The sequence below is a fragment of the Rana temporaria genome, chromosome 3 (genome assembly GCF_905171775.1).
Source record: "Rana temporaria chromosome 3, aRanTem1.1, whole genome shotgun sequence".
Lineage (NCBI taxonomy): Eukaryota > Metazoa > Chordata > Amphibia > Anura > Ranidae > Rana > Rana temporaria.
In genome coordinates, this window is record NC_053491.1 from 209,643,805 (window position 1) to 209,665,525 (window position 21,721).

The 21,721-nt window shown below is 40.5% G+C and overlaps 1 protein-coding gene across 3 annotated transcripts in view; it reads right to left on the reverse strand.

The window, feature by feature from the left end:
- METTL25 (methyltransferase like 25) overlaps window positions 1-21,721 on the reverse strand; it is a 332,607-nt gene that overhangs the window by 98,565 nt on the left and 212,321 nt on the right. For all 3 annotated transcript variants that reach the window (XM_040344184.1, XM_040344185.1, XM_040344183.1), the window contains exon 11: window positions 19,949-20,042. In XM_040344184.1, the coding sequence (XP_040200118.1) occupies window positions 19,949-20,042 (94 nt within the window). The remainder of the gene's footprint in view (window positions 1-19,948; window positions 20,043-21,721) is intronic.

Below are 21,721 nucleotides of genomic sequence, written 5' to 3' on the forward strand. Positions count from 1 at the left end.
ACACTTGACACCATCTGAACCAAATACGTTTATATTGGTCTCATCAGACCACAGGATATGGTTCCAGGAATCTATGTCCTTAGTCTGCTTGTCTTCAGCAAACTGTTTGTGGGCTTTCTTTTGCATCATCTTTAGAAGAGGTTTCCTTCTGGGACGACAGCCATGCAGACCAATTTGATGCATTGTGTGGCGTATGGTCTGAGCAGTGACAGGCTGACACCCCACCCCTTCAACCTCTGCAGCAATGCTGACAGCACTAATACATCTATTTTCCAAAGACAACCTCTAGATATGACACTTAGCACATGTGCACTCAACTTCTTTGGTCGACCATGGTGAGGCCTGTTCTGAGTGGAACCTGTCCTGTTAAACCGCTGTATGGTTTTGGCCACTATGCTGCAGCTCGGTTTCAGGGTCTTGACAAACTTCTTATAGCCTAGACCATCTTTATGTAGAGCAACAATTCTCTTTTTTAGATCCTTAGAGAGTTCTTTGGCATGAGGCTCCATGTTGAACTTCCAGTGACCAGTATGAGAGCGAGAACACCAAATTTAACATTCCTGCTCCCCATTCACACCTGAGACCTTGTAACACTAACGCACCATATGACACCAGGGAGGGAAAATGGCTAATTGGGCCTAATTTGGACAATTTCACTTAGAAGTGTCCTCACTTTTGTTGCCAGCGGTTTAGACATTAATGGCTGTATGTTGAGTTATTTTGAGGGGACAGCAAATGTACACTGTTATACAAGCTGTACACTCACTACTTAAAATTTTAGCAAAGTTTAATTTCTTCAGCATTGTCACATGAAGAGATAATAAAATATTTACAACAATTTGAGGGGTGTACTCACTTTTGTGGGATACTGTATGGGTATATATTTATAAATAAATTACCTTGGCCCTGCTTGCCCTTGCATTGGGACATTCCTGCACACAATATCAACATTTATTATCCAGACCATAGCTTGAACATTCTACATAAGTTACATGTGCAAAACTCCTCCAAAGGTTCTGCTTCTGGCTTGTGTAATTTTCTTGCCGTTTTTCTAAAAAATTTACACTGACATACAAGTCACATTGAAAAAAAAAAACTAAAATAGAGGTTTAAATTTCGGTTACTTTATACTTTATACTTTTTAAAACTCATCCACACCTAAAGGGATGCAGACCCTGCTGCGTTTCCAATTACAAAACAGTAGGTGACGAATAACCCTACCACTCAGCAATTAGTTTTAAAGACACGACAAGACATGCATGAAATTACTTTAAAGGGGTTGTGAGGGTTTGTTTTGTATTTGATAAATAGGTTCCTTTAAGCTAGTGCATTGTTGGTTCACTTACCTTTTACTTCCATTTCCCTTCTAAATGCTTATTTTCTTTGTCTGAATTTGTCAGACTAACCCCCAGCCAGAACGGCTCAGATACTGTGGGCAAGCTAATTGAGGAGGAACAGGAAGTGAGAAATTTAGACTAGCTTAAAAGGAACCTATTTAGAAAACAAACCTTTACGACCCCTTTAAAGGGTCACTAAAGGAAAAACATTTTTTTGCTGAAATGACTGTTTACAGGGTATAGAGACATAAAAGTTAACTGATTCCTTTTAAAAATGATTACAAATAGATAAAAATCAATCATATAATGTGCCTGCAGGTTAGTTTCACTTTTAAACTGGTTTCATGTTCCTGTGAACTAGAGAGACACACAGAACAAAAACAAACAAATCCAGGGCAGTGTTTTGTTTTTAAAATGAATCTGATTGGTTCTGTTAAGTTTTAGACACACAGTAATGACAGCTTAGACCACAGTGAAAAGCTCCCAGTACTGTGGTTATAAGGAAACAGACAACCAGGAAGTGTGGAGATCACAGCAGAATTACAGCAACTTCAAAGCAAAAACGAACAATAAGGACATGAAACCAGGACTGCAGTAAGGTAAAGGAAGCTATTTAGCTAAAAAAAAAATTCCTTTAGTGATCCTTTAAGATAGAAAAAGGTTCTCTAATATTTCTGCAAGGTAGCCATAAATATGTCAAGTTACATGCCTAAGAAATGCTATTATTACCGGACTCCAGCTCTCTCTTCAAATCTTTGCTACACTTATCTCTCAAACTTCACTCTTCCAACTTGGCACTCAACTACAACTCTATTTACCTGTTATATGTTATTATTTAACTTCTCCCCACTTGTCAATCTTTTCTTATTCCCTTACCTCGATTTCCCCACAGTTCAGCCCCATTCTTACTTAGTTTGGCACCTTCTGTTGCCAACGTTGCAGTTAGTTATTTATAAGAGATTAATCACAATACACATTTCATTGTTACATCTGAAATCTAATGCCGCGTACACACGATCATTTTTCGGGTTGTAAAAAACAACGTTATTCAGGCTCGAGAAAAAACGTTTTTTTCAACTTGATCATTAAAACGGCCTTGACTACACACCATCATGAAAAGAAAATGCTCTAGCAAAGCGCGGTGACGTACAACATGTATGACGGCACTATAAAGGGGAAGTTCCATTAAGATGACGCCACCCTTTGGGCTGCTTTAGCTGATTTCGTGTTAGTAAAAGACGATTCACGCTTTTCTGTCTGTTACAGCGTGATGAATGTGCTTACTCCATTACGAACTGTAGTTTTACCAGAACGAGCGCTCCTGTCTCATAACTTGCTTCTGAGCATGCGCAGATTTTTCACGTCGATAAAGCCCACACACGATAATTTTTTACAACCTGAAAAAATAGAGCATGTTCAAATTTTTTATTTGCCGTTTTTCAGAACCCGAAAAATGCTCTGAAGCCCACACACGATCGTTTTTTTTTACTTCAATAGATTTTTAGTGATATTTTACACGTATCATATACAAACAGAAAGTGGTGTAAAAGGATACAGAAGAAAATAAATGAAAATAAATGAACAGTTCTTCCCTGAATACAGGCGGTAGAATAGCGCCATGTGCGGTTACATTAAAGGTAACAAATTTAGCTGTGAGCGTCATTACCAATCATAAAGATTACCTTATGCGGTAGGTTATTGGAGGTAGGGTTGTCCTCCCTCCAAGGCACCCCTTCTCGGGTTCACGACTGTGCCCAGGACTGAAGCCAGCCCCCCCTCCTGATTTAGCTTCTTCGCTCGTATTGAGAACATCGTAGTAATAATACTAACCATAATACGAAAGACAGAATACAGATATTAGGAACATGAAAAGCTTGGGGAAAAAAGAGTTATGCCTTAACATCTTAACCTAGGTGATTATAAAATAAGTATTTGTTAGCAACGTCATAGATTTATTTCTATACCATATTAACCATGGATACCACATTCGGGAAATGTGGTCTCTGTTTTGGTCTCTAAGTGCCAGAGTCAGCTCATATGTGAAGTGTAGGTGGGTTGTTTGCACTACTTCCCAGAGAGAGGGTGGGTCAGGGTTTTTCCACCTTTTGGTAATATTCAGTCTAGCTGAGAGGAGTATATGGGATAGTGTATGTCCTAACTTTTTCGGGTATAATAGTCCTGCAAGCAGCTTCTTTGCAGCGCTTTAAGAGCGGTGTATACACCGCTCCTAAAGCGCCCCAGCGCATTAAAATTAATGGGACGCACTGCCGAACCACCGGCAGGGCGCTTTTAACCCCTTTTTGGCTGCTAGCGGGGGTTAAAAGCACCCCGCTAGCAGCTGAAAAGCCCTACAAAAACTTTGGTAAAGCGCTGCTAAAGAAAGTGGCGTTTTACCGCCAATGCCCGGCGCTTTCAGTGTGAAAGCACTCTTATGTTCCTTTATTTACATTGTAGGCCTGATCCACTTGGAAACTTGCTTTTTCTTCTATCCTACACAGAGCACCAAACCATAGCCAGGAGGTAATTAAATGTCCATAAAACACATTAGGGTTGATTTACTAAAGGCAAATCCAATTTGCACTACAAGTGCACTTGGAAGTGCAGTCACTTTAGATCTGAGGGGACGATCTGAAACGAGGGGAAGCTCTGCTGATTTTATCATCCAATCATGTACAAGCAAAAATGTTTTTTTTTCCTTGCATGTCCCCCTCAGATCCACAGTGACTGGACTTCCAAGTGCACTTGTAGTGCAAATTGGATTTGCCTTTAGTAAATCAACCCCATTGTGTTACTTATTATTGTGATGGCCTGTACCAGTGCAGGGTCCATTTGTTATGTGGGTTCTCCATTGATTATACTGCATTTTTCTGTAAGCTCACCGCTGGATCTGCTCTCAATGGAGACTAGGACATGTGCAAAGTAAGTTTCTGGGGCTCATAGATTTCACCTTTATGTTCTCATTGTCCTCACAGAGTTCATACACCTATGTCACTTCTGTTTTTAAAGAAACATACTTAAAATCAAAACAAGTGCATCCGAGCACTACCTCATGTGTAATACCTGGTCAGCTTCAAGAACAAGGTACTCCATGCAAACCTCCATGTGCAATCCGTGCAAAAAAGGGGAAACAGCTGGTGCCATGGAGGTCGGCTAAAACATTGTTTTATTAATTCAGGTCAATAGCCAAAAAAGCCAATGCATTTCGGCCATCAGGCCTTAATATTGTGTTATTTTTATTGCAGCAGATCATGGATTAAAGGGAATTGGCCCACTTTAAAAAAAAAAAATTCTTCATTGATGCCATTCAGCTGCATAATATTTACCATCATTTACAAATCTATACAGCCCCTCAAACTAACTCAGAGAGAACTTTTAAGTACCCATTTCTTTTAAATAAATATTTACCATTTTCTACAGTATACAATCTCAAAATGAACTATGTTCACATTTACAGTATAAATGCCCATTACTGGAACTTTAGTTAGCCATGTTTATTTTGCTTGAGAAGTATTACAACTGCGACCCAACTGATCCATCAAAATCAGTACACAACTTGCTACCAGTGAGGGAGAAGGACTACTATGACCTTTAAATTTTCATCTATAATCAACTAATGTGCTGTGTAAAATATGTGACCTTAAAGGGGTTGTAATGGTAAAAAAATATTTTCCCTAAATAGCTTCCTTTACCTTAGTGCAGTCCTCCTTCACTTACCTCATCCTTCCATTTTTCTTTTAAATGTCCTTATTTCTTCTGAGAAATCCTCACTTCCTGTTCTTCTGTCTGTAACTCCACACAGTAATGTGAGGCTTTCTCCCTGGTGTGGAGAAAGCCTCTTGAGGGGGGAGGGGGCGAGCAGGCAAGTCAGGACACTCTCTACTTTGCAGATCGAGAAAGGAGCTGTGTTAGTGGGCGTCCTGACACTCCTGCTCGCCCTCAAGAGGCTTTCTCCACACCAGGGAGAAAGCCTTGCATTACTGTGTGTAGTTACAGACAGAAGAACAGGAAGTGAGGATTTCTCAGAAGAAATAAGGACATTTAAAAGCAAAATGGAAGGATGAGATAAGTGAAGGAGGACTGCGCTAAGGTAAAGGAAGCTATTTAGGGAAAACATGTTTTACCTTTACAGCCCCTTTAATGAAACTGATCCAGACACAAATGCTTTATATTTAGAACATTTAAAAAAAAAACATGTTACTAAATGGAGGCCCTATATATGCTAAAAAGAGTGTTAAAATAAACTATATATATATATATATATATATATATATATATATATATATATATATATATACACACACACACACACACACACACACACATACATTATAGAGAGAGAGAGAAGAAAGACACATCTTGACTGGTTTTGTCTCAATATACTGTCAGAGAGTTTACATTGCGAGTGTATGATTATCAGTTACAGATAAGAACATATAACTGTCTGGAGTTCAAAAGAACCTGTTAATGACAGAAATATGGCAGTTGTTAATTATGACTTGGCTTTAAAGAAACAATCTTTATGACAGTCATCCTTATTTTCACAGATGTAGCAATAACAATGATAATAATAATAAATATATTCCGCACAAAAGCCGTTGATACAATAAACAAAGTGCTAATCATACACACACCCACCTCCAATACACCTTTAGGAAAGTATTCTTTTTATTTAGCTTTTTATTTCTTCAGTTTGTCTAGCAAAACACAAGCAAGCCCTTTGAATGACCAGACTAGGGTAGAAAGTCTCTACTGCCTTTATTAATATTTATGAATATTTAATTTGTAATTATTATTTTTATGGATCAACTGTAACTTGGCTATTGTTATTTTTAAAATCCACTCTAATCAAATGTGTTATCCCCTCCAATATGCACTCCCGTGCACCCTCTTTTTAGATCGTATTAACTTTCTGAACAAAAGAGTTAAAATACATTTTTTGTGAATCTTACACCGATTAAGGGAAAAGTGACAAGTGCTTTTTTTATAATCCATCCAGTCCTTGCATTGATACTGGCTTTCCCCAAATTCCCTAAGGCCCCTTTCACATTGAGGAGTTTTTCAGGCGGTACAGCGCTAAAAATAGCGCTGCTATCGCGCCTGAAAAACTCCTTCACTGCAGACTCAATGTGAAAGCCCGAGGGCTTTCACACTGAGGCGATGCGCTGGCGGTAGAGGAGCGGTGAGAGGAGCGGCATGTATACCGCTCCTTCACCGCTCCTTCCCATTGAAAACAATGGGAAACCGCGGCAATACCGCCCGCAATGCGCCGCGGGCGGTATTAACTCTTTATCGGCCGCTAGCGGGGGTTAATACCGCACCGCTAGCGGCTGATACCCGCGGCAATTCCGGCGGTATAGCACCGCTATTTTTAGCGGCGTTATACCGCCACCGCAGCTCCCGCCCCAGTCTGAAAGGGGCCTAACTGACCTTTTGCCTGCAGGAGCCCTGAGCAGAAAGAACAGTGTAAGCTCAGAGTTGGTCTTTGTCAGTGCTTACACAGGGCTAAAGCCCTTACCTTCCAACATAACAATGCATGGGCCTAGTGATTGTCCATTTAAGGCTACAAACAATCTGCAGTCACTAGGAGGTGGTATCCAATCAAGAGAAGCTTTACTTTGACACTCCGAAACATCACATATGATAAAAAATAAAGGAATCCTCTCCTGAAGTAATTATGATGAGCTTTTTCTGATTTCTGGATGTCATCTTAATCTATTGGCTTCACTGGCTCACAAGAGGACAAAACCTGGTTTGAGATGCATTGATCATGCTATATTATATGATGCTTTTAACCACTTAACCGGTTCCTGACTGGCTTGTGTACATATAGGGGCAGAATGGCTCCCATGTACGCCCTCTGGCAGCTGTTAAAGGAACCCCTTACCTGTATGGGTTCCTTTAACAGCCACCGGAGGGCAGGCACCCGCCGCCGAAGGTATGCGCGCATGCCCGCTGAACGGCAGGGGACCAGATGTGCATGGCTGCCAGTCGCGTTCACCGCCGAGCAAGCACGATCGCGTGCACGAGCGCCAACACAGGGATTTGTGTGTGTGTAACCGCACAAATCCCAGTGCCGTCAAAGGAGAGGAGACATGTCGTTGGTTCCTAGTAAGTAGGAACAGCAAAATGTCTCCTCTCCTATCCCAATACAGTTAAAACACACTGAGGGAACACGCATTTAACCCCTTGATTGCCCCCTAGTGTTAACCCATACCAGTGTCATTTACACAGTAATCAGTGCATTTTTATAGCACTAATTGCTGTATAAATGTCAATGGTCTCAAAAATGTGTCAAAAGTGTCTGATCTGTCTGCTGCAATGTCACAATACCGCTAAAAATAACATATCCCCGCCATTACTAGTAAAAAAAATAATAAGGCTTGCCATAAATCTGTCCCATAGTTTGTAGACGCTATAACTTATGCACAAATCAATATACGCATATTGCAATTATTTTTACCAAAAATATGTAGAAGAATATATATATATATTGACCTAAACTGATTTTGTTTTTTTAAAAACATTTTTGGGGATATTTATTATAGCAAAAAGTAAAAAATATATATATATATATTTTCATAATTGTGTATAGCGCAAAAAATTAAAAACGCAGAGGTGATCAAATAGCACCAAAAGAAAGCTCTATGTGTGGGGAAAAAAGGATGCAAATTTTGTTTGGGTACAGCATTGCATGACTGTGCAATTACCAGTTAAAATGACGCAGTGCCAAATTGTAAAAAGTGCTCTGGTCAGGAAGGGGGTAAAACCTTCCAGGGCTGAAGATTTCTGAGATTTTTACAAGATAGTTAAAAACTGTTTTTTTTTTTTTTTTTGCTAGAAAATTACTTAGAACCCCAAACATTATATATATTTTTTTCTGCTACCCTAGAAAATAAAATGGCGGTTGTTGCAATACTTTGTCACACCTTATTTGCACAGTGGTCTTACAAGCGCATTTTTTGGGGAAAAAATACACTTTTTTTAATTAAAAAATAGGACAGTAAAGTTAGCTCAATTGTTTTTATATTGTGAAAAAGATACTGTTACACTGAGGTAAAATTGATACCCAACATGCCATACTTCAAATTTTCTCCTGCTTGTGGAATGGCGACAAACTTTTACCCTTAAAAATCTCCATAGATGACATTTAAAAAAATCTACAGGTTGCATGTTTTGATTTACAGAGGGGATCTAGGGATAAAATTATTGCGCTCGCTGTAACGATCGAGGTGATACCTTACATGTGTGGTTTGAACATCGTTTTCATGTGCGGGCGCTGCTAACGCGTTTACATTTTTTTCTTATTTATTTTACCTTTTATTTTTACACTGTTCTTTAACCACTTCATTACCCAGCCATAGTCAAATGACGTCTACAGATGGGATCTTCCATCCTGGGTGTACGTCATATGACGTCCTCAGCTTTCCGCCGCTACTACGGGCCCCCGGGGGCCCTCAGAGCGGCTATCGGGGATCCGGTGTGTCCCTCGGGACACAGCCGTCCCCCGATGGGGGTAATGAAGTGGCGGCGGTAACGGATGGCGGAGCTTTCCATGTGGCTAACCGGCTCCCATATCAGACCTCCGAAAAGTATAAGCATGCATATGTACTCAGTACTTGGTTTGGTTCCCTTTTGCAGAAATGACTGCCTCAATGTGGCGTGGCATGGAAGCTCTCAGCCTGTGGCACTGCTGAAGTGTTATGGAAGACCAGGATGCTTCAATAGCGGCCTTCAGCTCTTCTGCATTGTTCGGTCTCATGTCTCTCATCTTTCTCTTGGAAATCTGCTAGTAGATCTAATGCTCCCCTCCCCCTAGACTGACAAAGCTGCTGTCAAAAAGAGGCATCCTTTGGTGTCAGTATAATACAGGTTTGTTACTGGCCAGATCAGAAGCCTAAATAAAGAAAATTAATTCAGCCACAACATCTAATTATTGGTAAGCTGCAAAATATTACATTTTTGTTTTGTTTAATACCGCTTTAAACAAACACACTCAAACAGAATTTATTTTAAAATCAGGTTGATGCAGATTAAAAAGAGCGAAACGAGTAAATAATCAAAACAATAACATAATCCCAGAGAGATAATGTTCTGCTATTCTAACCTTTTACCAGTGATTTTTTTTAGATTAAAAATGACCATTAGTCAGTTTTTCCTTAAAGTGATTTTAACAGGCACTTTCTGATATTCACATAGACGGTTACATGAAAATAACATATTTAAAATAATATTGGGCTGACAGATGCTGCTGCTTTTCACATGCAGCTGCACACAGAGGGGTTAGGAACAGAAGTCCGAGCTTGGGTGCAGCCGAGTCTAGGTTTAAACATACATCAATAACTGCAGCTAACCACTCTATGTGCAGCTATATGAAAACAGCAGCGGCTGCTGTCAGCCTGTCATTGGTTAAATAGGCCACTATTCACATATAGCCATACACACAGAGCAGTTAGCTTCAGCTATTGATGGATGTCTGAGCCTGGACATAGTCAGCTTTATTCAGGCTCGGACATCTGTCTCTAACCGCAACCTCAACCACTTTGTGTGCGGCTGCATGAGAACATGCCTTGGTCATTCCAGCGGCGAGAATCCGCCGATTTGGAATATGGCAGCCACATATGAAAGAGCCCTTAGATTTCCTTGCTTTTCTTTTTGCATATACAAGTGTTCAAAAAGCAATAGTGATGGACACATTTTTTTTAGAATTGAATATAAATTGAAAAAAAAAAAATTGTAACCACTTTAACCGCCGCACGTCTTTTTACATCGACAGAATGGCATGTGCTTCCCCTTTAATTTGTCGGCCAAGTGGGCGTGCTCGCGACCCTGTTGTGAGCTCTGTGGCTGCAGGACCCGCAGACTCGATGTCCGCCAGTGTTCCGCAACTGGTCACAGAGCTGAAGAATGGGGAGATGTCAGTGTAAACACAACATCTCCCCGTTCTTTCTAGTGCCATGTCACTGATCATCTGTTCCCTGTCTTCGGGAACAGCGATCAGTGACATGTCATGGCAAGCCACATGCACTAACAGTTAGAAGCACTCCCTAGGTCACACTTAACCCCTTCAGTGCCCCCTACAGGTTAACCCCTTCACGGCCAGTGTAATTTTTACTGTAATCAGTGCATTTTTATAGCACTGATCGCTGTAAAAATGACAATGGTCCCAAAATGGTATCAAAAGTGTCCGATGTGTCAACCATAATGTCGCAGTCACGATAAAAATCGCTGATTGCCGCCATTACTAGTAAAAAATATATATTAATAAGAATGCCATAAAACTATTCCCTATATTGTAGACGCTATAACTTTTGTGCAAACCAATCAATAAATGCTTACTGCAATTTTTTTTACCAAAAATATGTAGAAGAATATGTATCGGCCTAAACTGAGGAAAAAAATAAAATGTTATATATTTTTGGGGGATATTTTTTATAGCAAAAAGTTAAAAATATTGATTTTTTTTCGAAATTGTCGCTCTATTTTTGTTTATAGCGCAAAAAATAAAAACTGCAGAGGTGATCAAATACCACCAAAAGAAAGCTCTATTTGTGGGGGGAAAAATAAAGTCAATTTTGTTTGGGAGCCACGTCACACGACCGCGCAATTGTCAGTTAAAGCAACGTAGTGCCGAATTGCAAAAAGTGGCCTGATCTTTGGCCAGCCAAATGGTCCAAAACTGAAGTGGTTAAATACATGATGCTGTAACTACTATGAGAATGTTTACCTTCCCCTTACTTAATCTGCAACTCCATGATATTTTTGGATCCTTCTCTGGCTTTACCAATTAGCTAAACAATGCTCAGGCTAACCCTCACAAAGAAAGTTAGGAGGATCTTAGCAAATTACCAAGATCTCACAGTAAATATATTTTAAAACATAAAGGGAAAACAGTGTTACCCAAGGAACTTTGAACTGCAGAAGACATATGCTTTAGATTGTGACAGCCTTAATAGGGTAGCCATTTTTTACAGATACACTGCTTGGTTATAGTGGGAACGTTTGAGTATTAAAATGGAAAAACAACAATCTTAACAGCTTGTGACAGCATGTTAAACAATGTTGGGAAAAGCAATAAACATGACATACATATACAAAATATGGGCTTGGTAGACTGTCACATTTGCCTTGGTCAGGAGGGTGTCAATTCCACAGATTTTAAGGAATACATTTTTCTTCCAAAGATTCCACCCAGTGTTCCGTGACAATGAGGCAGCTGCTATCACTTAGCTCCAGTATGATACCCACTGCAGGGGACAGTGGAAACATAAAAAATGCTTTCTAAAGCATTCTTCACAAAACAACAGACTTTTCTTATTACTCTGTCCACCACAAACTAGTCACTCTCTCAATTTCCTTTTTTAAAAGGTCAGAGCTACAGACTTCAAATGTATGCATTGAAGCCATAAAGTATCACTGTGTGCTTACAGAATGAACATTAGCTCGAAGACTAGAACAAACTGTCTGTGTAGGCTGTGTTTTTTTTATGTTTTGTTTCATTTGCTATATTATTGTTCTATAATCATCTCAACTAGTGATGCAGAAGCAAATATAATACCCCCCAAAATGCAACAAAATAAAATAACTAGCTGAAGATACAGATCTAAAACATAAATTAAAATAAAAGTAAGTCATATGACAGTGTTAATAAGGTTATAGTAACCAAATATAAGAAATCACATTTAATGCTGAGATAAAATGCTGTAATTACACACAACCACATGGGCATGGAGAAAACCAATATGGCTGTATCTGGCTGCCACTTCAGACCCCTGAATAGTATTTGGTTGCCACTTCAGACCCCTGAATAGTAACGCCATGATCAGCTGATGCAAAACATGGGTCAAAATAAACATTTAAGGGGCAACAGAATATACAGGTGAAACTCGAAAAAATTGAATATCATGCAACTTAAAAGGTGAAACTAATATATGTGACAGACTCATTACATGCAAAGCAAGATAGTTCAAGTCGTGATTTGTCATACTCGTGATGATCTCAGAAAATAAGAATATTACATGCAATCAATAAAACAAGGATTGTACATAGAACAAGATCGGACCTCTGAAAAGTATAAGCATGCAAAAGGTTTGGGCCTCTTTTGCAGCAATTGCTGCCTCAATGTGGCGTGGCATGGAAGCCATCAGCCTCTGGCACTGCTTAGGTGTTATGGAAGACCAGGATGCTTCAATAGCGGCCTTCGGCTCTTCTGCATTGTTCAGTCTCATGTTTCTCTTGGCAATTCCCCATAGATTCTCTATGGGGTTCAGGTCAGGCGAGTTTTCTGGCCAATCAAGCACAGTAATCTCACGGTCATTGAACCAGGTTTTGGTGCTTTTGGCAGTGTGGGCAAGTGCCAAGTCCTGCTGGAAAATGAAGTCAGCATCCCCATAGAGCTCGTCTGTGGAAGGAAGCATGAAGTGATCCAAAATCTCATGGTAGACGGCTGCATTGACCCTGGACTTAATGAAGCACAGTGGACCAACACCAGCAGATGACATGGCTCCTCAAATCAATACAGACCGTGGAAACTTCACACTGGACTTCAAGCATCTTGCAGTGTGTGCCTCTCCATTCTTCCTCCATACTCCGGGTCCTTGGTTTCCAAATGAGATGCAACATTTTCTCTCATCAGAAAAGAGGACTTTGGACCACTGAGCAACAGACCAGGTCTGTTTTTCTTTAGCCCAAGTAAGACGCTTCTGACATTGTTTGTTGTTAAAGAGTGGCATGACAAGAGGAATACGACATTTGAAGCCCATGTCCAGGATCCGTCTGTGTGTGGTGGCTCTTGATGTACTGACTTCAGCCTCAGTCCACTCCTTGTGAAAGTCCCCAACACTTTTGAACGGCCTTTTCTTGACAATCCTCTCCAGGCTGCGGTCATCCCTGCTGCTTGTGCACCTTTTTTCCCACACTTTTCCCTTGCACATAACTTTCCATTAATGTGCTTTTATACCGCATTTTGGGGACATCCAACTTATTTTGCAATTACCTCTTGAGGCTTTCCCTCCTTATGGAGGGTGTCAATGAAGGTTTTCTGCACAACTGTCAGGTCAGAAGTCTTTCCCATGATTGTGATTCCTACTGAACCAGACAGAGACCATTGAAAGGCTCAGGAACCCTTTGCAGGTGTTATGGCTTAATTAGCTGATTAGAGTGGGACACTGAGCCTAGAATATTGCACCTTTTCACAAAATTTCTGAGATTGTAGATTTGGGGTTTTCACGAGCTGAAAGCCATAATCTTTACAATTATGACAAATCATGGCTTGAACTATCTTGCTTTTCATGTAATGAGTCTATCTCATATATTAGTTTCCCCTTTTAAGTTGTATTAGTGAAATAAATGAACTTTTGCGCGATATTCAAAGTTTCACCTGTATAGATCAGAATAAAAAGCAGGACTGTAGATGTTTAGCACAGAAAACAAGATTCCAGACCTGGTTGGTGAGGTTAAGGGTTCTGTTAAGTTGATTCCAACCAAAACACTAAAAACAACTATCTTCAACAACAGGCAAATCGTAGGCAAGCGTGGGAAGACCAAGACTGACTAGATGAAATGATACGGAAGGAAAAAACGAACTTAAACGTATTCTTCTAAATTTCTTTTGCATTGTAATGGGTTTTAACTTGACAATCACTGACCTGACAAATGAGGACTTAAATGGGTACTTATCACATCACTCAGAGCTCTTTAAACTGGCAAGGGTTTGGTCATAAATAAGGACTGTGACTTCTCTTTTGAGGCTTATGCAAATAAACCTGACTTGTAAAATACTGATTTAAAAGAGTCGTTTTCTCACCTTCACTCTACTGTTAAAGGGATTCCAGTGCAACTGAATGACAACCCAAAGCGCAGTAACACATTAATCGAAAAAACAAGCTGTATGTATTTTTTGTCTATTTTTGTGCATTGGCAGTTTTTAAAACGAACAGACATGAATTGTTATAAAATGTAGTTGCACAGTTATACAAAGTGTATTAACATTATGCTGACTGGAGCTAAATAACATAGAATAGAAATGTATCACCCAAGGCAAACAAAGTACAGAGTGCAACAGCATTGAAAAATTCAACAGTATGTTCATACACTGACTTCTAAACTTCTTGCTCTGCACGTCAAATGCAGAACTGTGTTAATATGAAACATGCCCAGTGAACAGTTCTTATATTTGAATCTCTTTTAAATAAAAATGTTGCGAGTGTAATGATAAATGTGGCACAAATGTGTGCAAAAATGTTACAGATGTATGGATTTCAAAAGCAATGAACCCTTTGATACACGAGAAGCAGAGAGATTTACCCTGGATAGGTGACATTGGCTCTAGGCCTTGCATATTCCTACCTCAGAGGTCTATCCATATGCAGATAGGGGTTACAAAATATTCACTTCTAGTGCATTCATGGTAGAAGGGTTCAGAAAAATTACAAAGGTCTAAAACTGGTCATATACTGTACATTATAATGCTATTGTACAATTTATATAGAATCTACCTTTATCAACACAATGTAATAGGAGGGCTTTCATAAATAGGTCATTCAGTTTTTATCAGCCAGACTATTCTACACTATAGTGGTTGGCAAATCTTTAGGAGATCGTGCAATCAGATTCTAACATATATGGCAAACCAAAAGATCCTAAAGAGTGTTAGGGCCCTTTCACACGTACGGACCGTATGTCCGCATTTTCATCCGTCCGTTGCGGATGAAAACGGGACATACATGGGTCCCTATGTGATTACGGGTGTCAGCGGATGACCATGCGCTGACACCCGTAATTTGTCTGCCTCTGCAAAGATCCGCATTTTCGGACGGAAGAAAACCCTATTTTTCTTCCGTCTGCCGGATCGGATGAATACGGACATACGGTCCGTGTTCATCCGATCCCCCATAGGGGGGAGCGGAGGAAAGACAGGGCGGTCCCTGCACAGTGTGCGGGGACCGCCCTGTCAGCTGCCAGCTCAGCTGGGATTTTACAGAGGATCCCTGCTGAGCTGTACGGACACACGGAGGCGGATCATTACTGACGACAATTACAGGCCTCTCTCATCTTTTTAAGTGGGAGAACTTGCAAAATTGGTGGCTGACTAAATACTTTTTTGCCCCACTGTACAGTTTGGACTTTGCAAGTTTCCTCTGACAGTTCTGTCTATACGTCTTATGACAGGCTTCCTTTAGTGACGGTAGGGCCTATCTCCCTGCCATGGATGAATCAGACTACCCTTGGCTTATGTCAAATATCAGTGCTTGTTCCATTCTCCAAGTGTTCTTCAGAAGACAATTTAAAGTTATACTATAGGTTATTAATTAAAAAAAAAAGAAAAAACAAACATGTCATACTTACCTCCACTGTGCAGTTCGTTTTGCACAGAGTGGCCCCGAACATCCTCTTCTGGGGTCCCACAGCGGCTCTCTCAGCTCCTCCCCGCATCAGATAACCCCCCCTGGAAAGCGCTCACCCAAGGGGGTTACCTTGGGGGCGCGCTCCCGTGTCCAGCATTCGGCGTCCGTAGCCGCCGAATGCATGACTCAGCACCGCCCCCGGCGCCTGCGTCATTGGATTTGATTGACAGCAGCAGCTGATCTAAAATGAATTCATTCTTTTGCCTTCCACTTTTGTACATAGGAATTTGTCCGTATGCTGTGGGCAACCTCTTATAGCAATAGAAAACTATACAAGTTAGTTTTCCAGAATAAACATTTGTTTCTATTTGTTGCAGTTGTGTAAAGATGGCAGCAGATGCTTTAATAAGTTAAACCACCGGGATGAAGGCTTATCACTCATTTAAATATACTTTAATGAAAAATGCCTTTCAATAAAAAAATACCCTTGGGTTATAAGCATATATAGCGAAATTTGGCAGGATGCATTGGCTAGATTTCACTTTCTGCTATCATAAGGTTATGTTTGTGTAATCTAAATTGAGATGAAAATCAGAATATTAGCTTATAAACTGACATATCCATTATTGCTTCCCTTGCAATCCTGGAGTCGTCCTTTTGGCACACAGCATGGAAAACTGAGCTAGAGCACATAAAAACAAAAAAAAAAAAAAAAAAAAAAAAACACCCAAGATGTTTAATGCAAAGAAGCAGCAAGCTATGCACTAAGAATATTTCAAACCGCAGAGATAATAAATTGGCAAACTCAGACCTCAGGTATTCAGCACCTAGGGCAGTGATGGCGAACCTTGGCACCGCAGATGTTTTAGAACTACATTTCCCATGATGCTCAACTAACACTGCAGAGTGCAAAAGCATCGTGGGAAATGTAGCTCCAAAACATCTGGGGTGCCAATGTTTGCCATCACTGATCTAGGGTAACACAAAGGCAAGGTTCACATTTGTGTGGGTGCAGGAGAGCGTGTAAATCACACTCACATACAGCCAAACACACAACGTGCTGCTTTCAGAAAACACACAGGGTGCCATTCACTTTTAAAGTCACCCCCAAGCACTGAAAAAGATGGTGCTGTTTCCCACACATGGAAATGCATGGGGCTAAAGCCCCATGCAGTTTCTGTGCAGCTTAGTTTTTAAAAAGGTGCAGGGACCGCTTTCATGCAGGAAAATTCAAGTATTTACGCTGCTGTGCCCACATCAATGTGGCATGCAGAGCAGCATAGATGTGAACCTAGGGTTATGCTGTAAGAAATGAGCATCAAACATGTAATGCCTTAATAGGTTTGTGCTCTAGTGTGTACCTGTTTCCCGGGAATGGTTTTTATTTTTGCCAAGTTTGCATTGGCCTTTTCTAAAAATCCAGTGACCTGCATAATTTCCATTGATAAAAAAACAGTACCAATATGCTACATTACATGACATTTTGTTATGGACTAGAAAATATGTATGTCTCATGGCATACAATAACAATGAATTTTCTTTAGTTTGCAAAACGATGGAAGTCCTGCCTGTAAGTTATACAACAGTTTATTCGAATTGACGTTTCCATTTACCGATGGGCTGAAAATAAAAAATCTCTCATAAGAATTTAACTGAACGGTTCACTAGGAAATTAAATAACAGACCTAATAAGAACCCTCTCAGGGTAGCAACTGAATCCTGGCAAGAAACAGATTATTATATTATGTATTTAAGACCAGCTTACTGGTCTCACAATTTGTGACCTCCACTCTAGATGAAAGTTGCTAGTCCCCTTGGGTGATTTACGTTCATTAAAAGATAAGTTCACCTTTCAAGAAAAAAAAAAAAAATACATGTTTTTGCAGAAAAAAAAAATAATAAAATATGTGCATTTATTATTTTTTTCCTGCAGGAGCCTGGAAAGCATTGCACCCCTAAGGATGAAATGTCAGGCTTCTGCAGACAAGCCTGCAGGGCTTGTAAATGCACCACAAGAGCACTCATCATTGCCCTTGCAGTTTATTCAAGACTATAAGCTGTCAGCCGCGAGGGGTGATGGTACTTGTAGTTAGGGCTGGGAAAAAATCCATTCGATTTAAAAATCGAGTTGGTAGGTCAAATCGATTCATATTTTCCCCAAAAATGTTTTTCGATTTTCTTTCCCCAGGACCGACACTAAGAATCCTCCTATTACCAGGTGCAGACCCTCACCAACGACCCCTGTCTTGATAGCCTCTTTGGGGCGTGCAGGGGAAAAGTCAGTCAGCCGCGATCCCGGGAAAGGGCCGCAAGGCTGGCCATCGCGGACTAGGCCGAAGCCGCGGCCTCACCTAAAAAATCCTGCCTGCAGCTCCTCAGGACCGGCGTCCTCCTGCTACCGGGTGTGGACCCTCACAACTGACCCTCTTGTGTTCCTCCTGCCTTGGTGGCCTCTCTGGGGTGTACAGGGGACAAGTCAGAGTACCGCGACCCTTGAAAAAGGCTGTGAGGCCGGACGCTGCGGACTAGGCTGAAGCCGCGGCCTTGCCTAAAATTTACAGCCCGCAGCTCCTCATGATTGGCGCGGTGAAAAAAAAAATCTATTTGAATCGTAAATCAAGTTTTTTATTAAAAAAATATATAAATCACAGATTTTTTTAGGGAAAAAATAATAATAATCGCCCAGCTCTACTTGTAGTTCATTAATTCACAGGAAAATGAGCTAACTCGCACAACAAGCAGCTTTCTATGGGGGCACTCGCTGAAGAGGAAAAGCCAGGAGTGCCATCAGGGGACCCCAGAAGAGGAGGACTAGGGTTGCTCTACCAAGATACCTTCCCACTCAAAGTTCCTCCTCCACTGTTTCAATGATTTCCCATCTCTATTAGTAAAAACAGCTTCCCATTCCTTAACCGCTTGCCAACCAGCTCACACCGATATACGTTGGCAGAATGATACGTACAGGCAGATTATTGTACCTCTACGTCGACTTTAAGAAGTGGCATTGTGGGCGGGCGCATGCCTGGCAAGAGTTCCACGAGTGTGATCGCGGGTCCCGCGGACTCTATGTCCGCGGGTATACCCGCGATCGTGTCACAGAGAGGAAGAACGGGGAAATGCTAATGTAAACAAGCATTTCCCCATTTTTCCTAGTGACAGGACACTGATCACAGCTCCCTGTAATTGGGAGCGGTGATCAGTGTCGTGTCACACATAGCCCATCTCTCCTACAGTTAGAACACATTCCTAGGACACACTTAACCCCTTCAGCGCCTCCTTCTGGTTAACCCCTTCACTGCCAGTGACATTTACACAGTAATAAGTGCATATTTATAACACTGATCGCTGTGTAAATGTAAATGGTCCCAAAATAGCGCCAAGAGTGTCCGATGTGTCCATCATAATGTCACAGTCACGATAAAAATCACTGCCATTACTAGTAAAAAAAAATAATAATAATAAAAATGCCATAAAACTATCCCCTATTTTGAAGACGCTATAACTTTTGCGCAAACCAATCAATATACGCTTATTGTGATTTTTTACCAAAAATATGTAGAAGAATACGTATTGGCTTAAACGGAGGGGAAAAAAAAGTGTTTTATATATTTTTTGCTTTTTTTTTTCAAAATTGTCACTCTTTTTTTGTTTATAGCGCAAAAAATAAAAACTTGCAGAGGTGATTAAATGCCACCAAAAAAAAGCTCTATTTGTAGGGGGAAAAAAGGACGTAAATTTGGTTTGGGAGCCACATCGCACAATTGTCAGTTAAAGCGACGCAGAGCCGAATCGCAAAAAGTGCTCTGGTCTTTGGCCAGCCAAAGAGAGCAGCCATGAGACAGCAGATGACGGCGGCATGTAAACTGATCATGGTGTCAGGGCTCAGCAAACATGATGAACCGTGGTCAGTTTACAGAGGGGAGGGTAGAAACTGGCAGGATCAGTAAGGTTTTTTATGTTATACAGGGGGCCAAATTACACAGCACACACACTGTGCTGTGTAACATGCTTTAAAGGGACAGGATACATTATTTTTTTAGGGTAACAAACGCTTTAAGTATGCTCTTTATTGCCTCTTTTGCTAGTCACTTGTACACTGTGTTTCATTTTGATAAATAGCTCTACTCCACAAGGGTTCCCTTTGTGGTCTCTGTACACTGCATTCTACTCAAATAATCAGCTTTCCTCTGCAAACTTACCTGTTGTAGACTTTGCCAATAATAAGAAAAACATGTGGCACTTCTGTATAACCAGCAAAACTGTACTAACCTTTAAGTCATCTTGGCCAAATTTTTTCAGTGATTTCCTGACATAGTCAGTGAAGCCTGCTGACTTGGAGAATATTTTTCCAACACGTTGGTCGCTGCAAGAACAATCAAGTTATTTTAGTTAAACAGTTTCTAATATTGATCAAGCATAATGAGAAAAAAAAGTAATAATAAATAATCACATTGTACAATGTGCAGTCTTTCCTTAACCTGTTCCCACCAGCCATACCCATATATGCGGCCGCTGGGCAGGTGGGTTTTAACGCCAAGTGGCTGCATATATGCATCCATGGGGAACAGTTTTCTGTGTGGGGAGCATGTTCACTGCGTGCCCCGAGCACAATAACTAAGATGCCACGAAAAGTTCCTGATGCATACTTGTGATCAGGAGCTTCTGATCATGTTACCACTGTGACAGTCAATCACACTAGTCATAGTTACAAAGCTGTTAGGGTTGAATAAACACATGAGTCCATCCACAGTTCAACCTGTGTGGGTGCATGTTTAAGAATTATGCCCTACTATTTATGCCAGGGCTGTGGAGTCAGAGTCGGAGTTGGAGTCGAGGAGTCGGGGGAAATTTTGGGTACCTGGAGTCGGAGTCGGCAAACAATGCACCGACTCCGACTCCTACTAAATTTAGATTGGAATTAAAAAAAAAAAAAAGCAAGTTTAAATGTCCCAATTCACAAAAAGTTATAATTAATGACTTCTCTACTGTAAGAATAAAGACCAATGCATGCAGTGCCTCACGTAACCGCAAAACGAACACGTTAAGTGACCGTGAAGAAGCATGCTTTTCATGTGCTTCACTATATGGCACGCAACGCACAATTAGGAGCTGCAATACTTATACTTTCCATAGTGTTGTGTTCTGCTTTTACAGGAAACGCATGTTAGAGAACCAGTAAGTGTCCAAATAAAAAAATTCCAACAGGAGTTTTATAAAGCACTAAAAGAAGTTGAAAAGTATAATCGCTCAACAAAACTTACTGTTGAAGAAGCCATCCTTGTTTATCCAGAGATCGTTAGTGATGTGGCCAGAATAGTTACTGCAATGCCACCCACCCAAGTCAGTGTCGAAAGATTATTTTCAGCCCTAAAAATAATAAAGTCTGACTTAAGAGCCTCTATGAAAGAGGATCTGGCAGAGGCAATTCTCTTCCTTAGAACTCTACATTGAATTGATTTGCATTTGCTAAGCCTAGAACTACATTTCAAGATTAATATAAACCATTTCTAGGTTTTGCAGATTTTGTTTTTGGTTCATTATAGATAAGCTTTGTTTTTGTTCTAAAACAACCAAATAATGTGGTTTGTATTTTTGAACTGGTAAAGATCCTGTTCCTGATGTTTATGCCTGCTGCTACTATCCAGTCACTTGATTGTTTTCATTGTGTTTGTCTTTTGCTTAAACTGTGCAATACAGTAGACTGTTGGCTTCCCAGCCAGTAGTCCTGTGGTAGGTTGCGTTTCTTTCCCTCAAGGAATGTATAAAATACATTTGCATATTAATACAGAGGAGTCGGAGTCGGAAGTACATAAAACTGAGGAGTCGGAGTCGGAACATTTATCTACCGACTCCACAGCCCTGATTTATGCCCTATACTATCCCAAATCCCTGAATATTGTGCTCAACAATATGTCCCTCTAAGGATTTTTTTTTTTAATTAGCTACATTAACCGCTACAACCACTGATTGTGGAAAGGAGTGCCACATCCTTGCCGCTTTAACAGTAAAAAACCCTTACACAGTTAAAGGTTGAACCTTTTT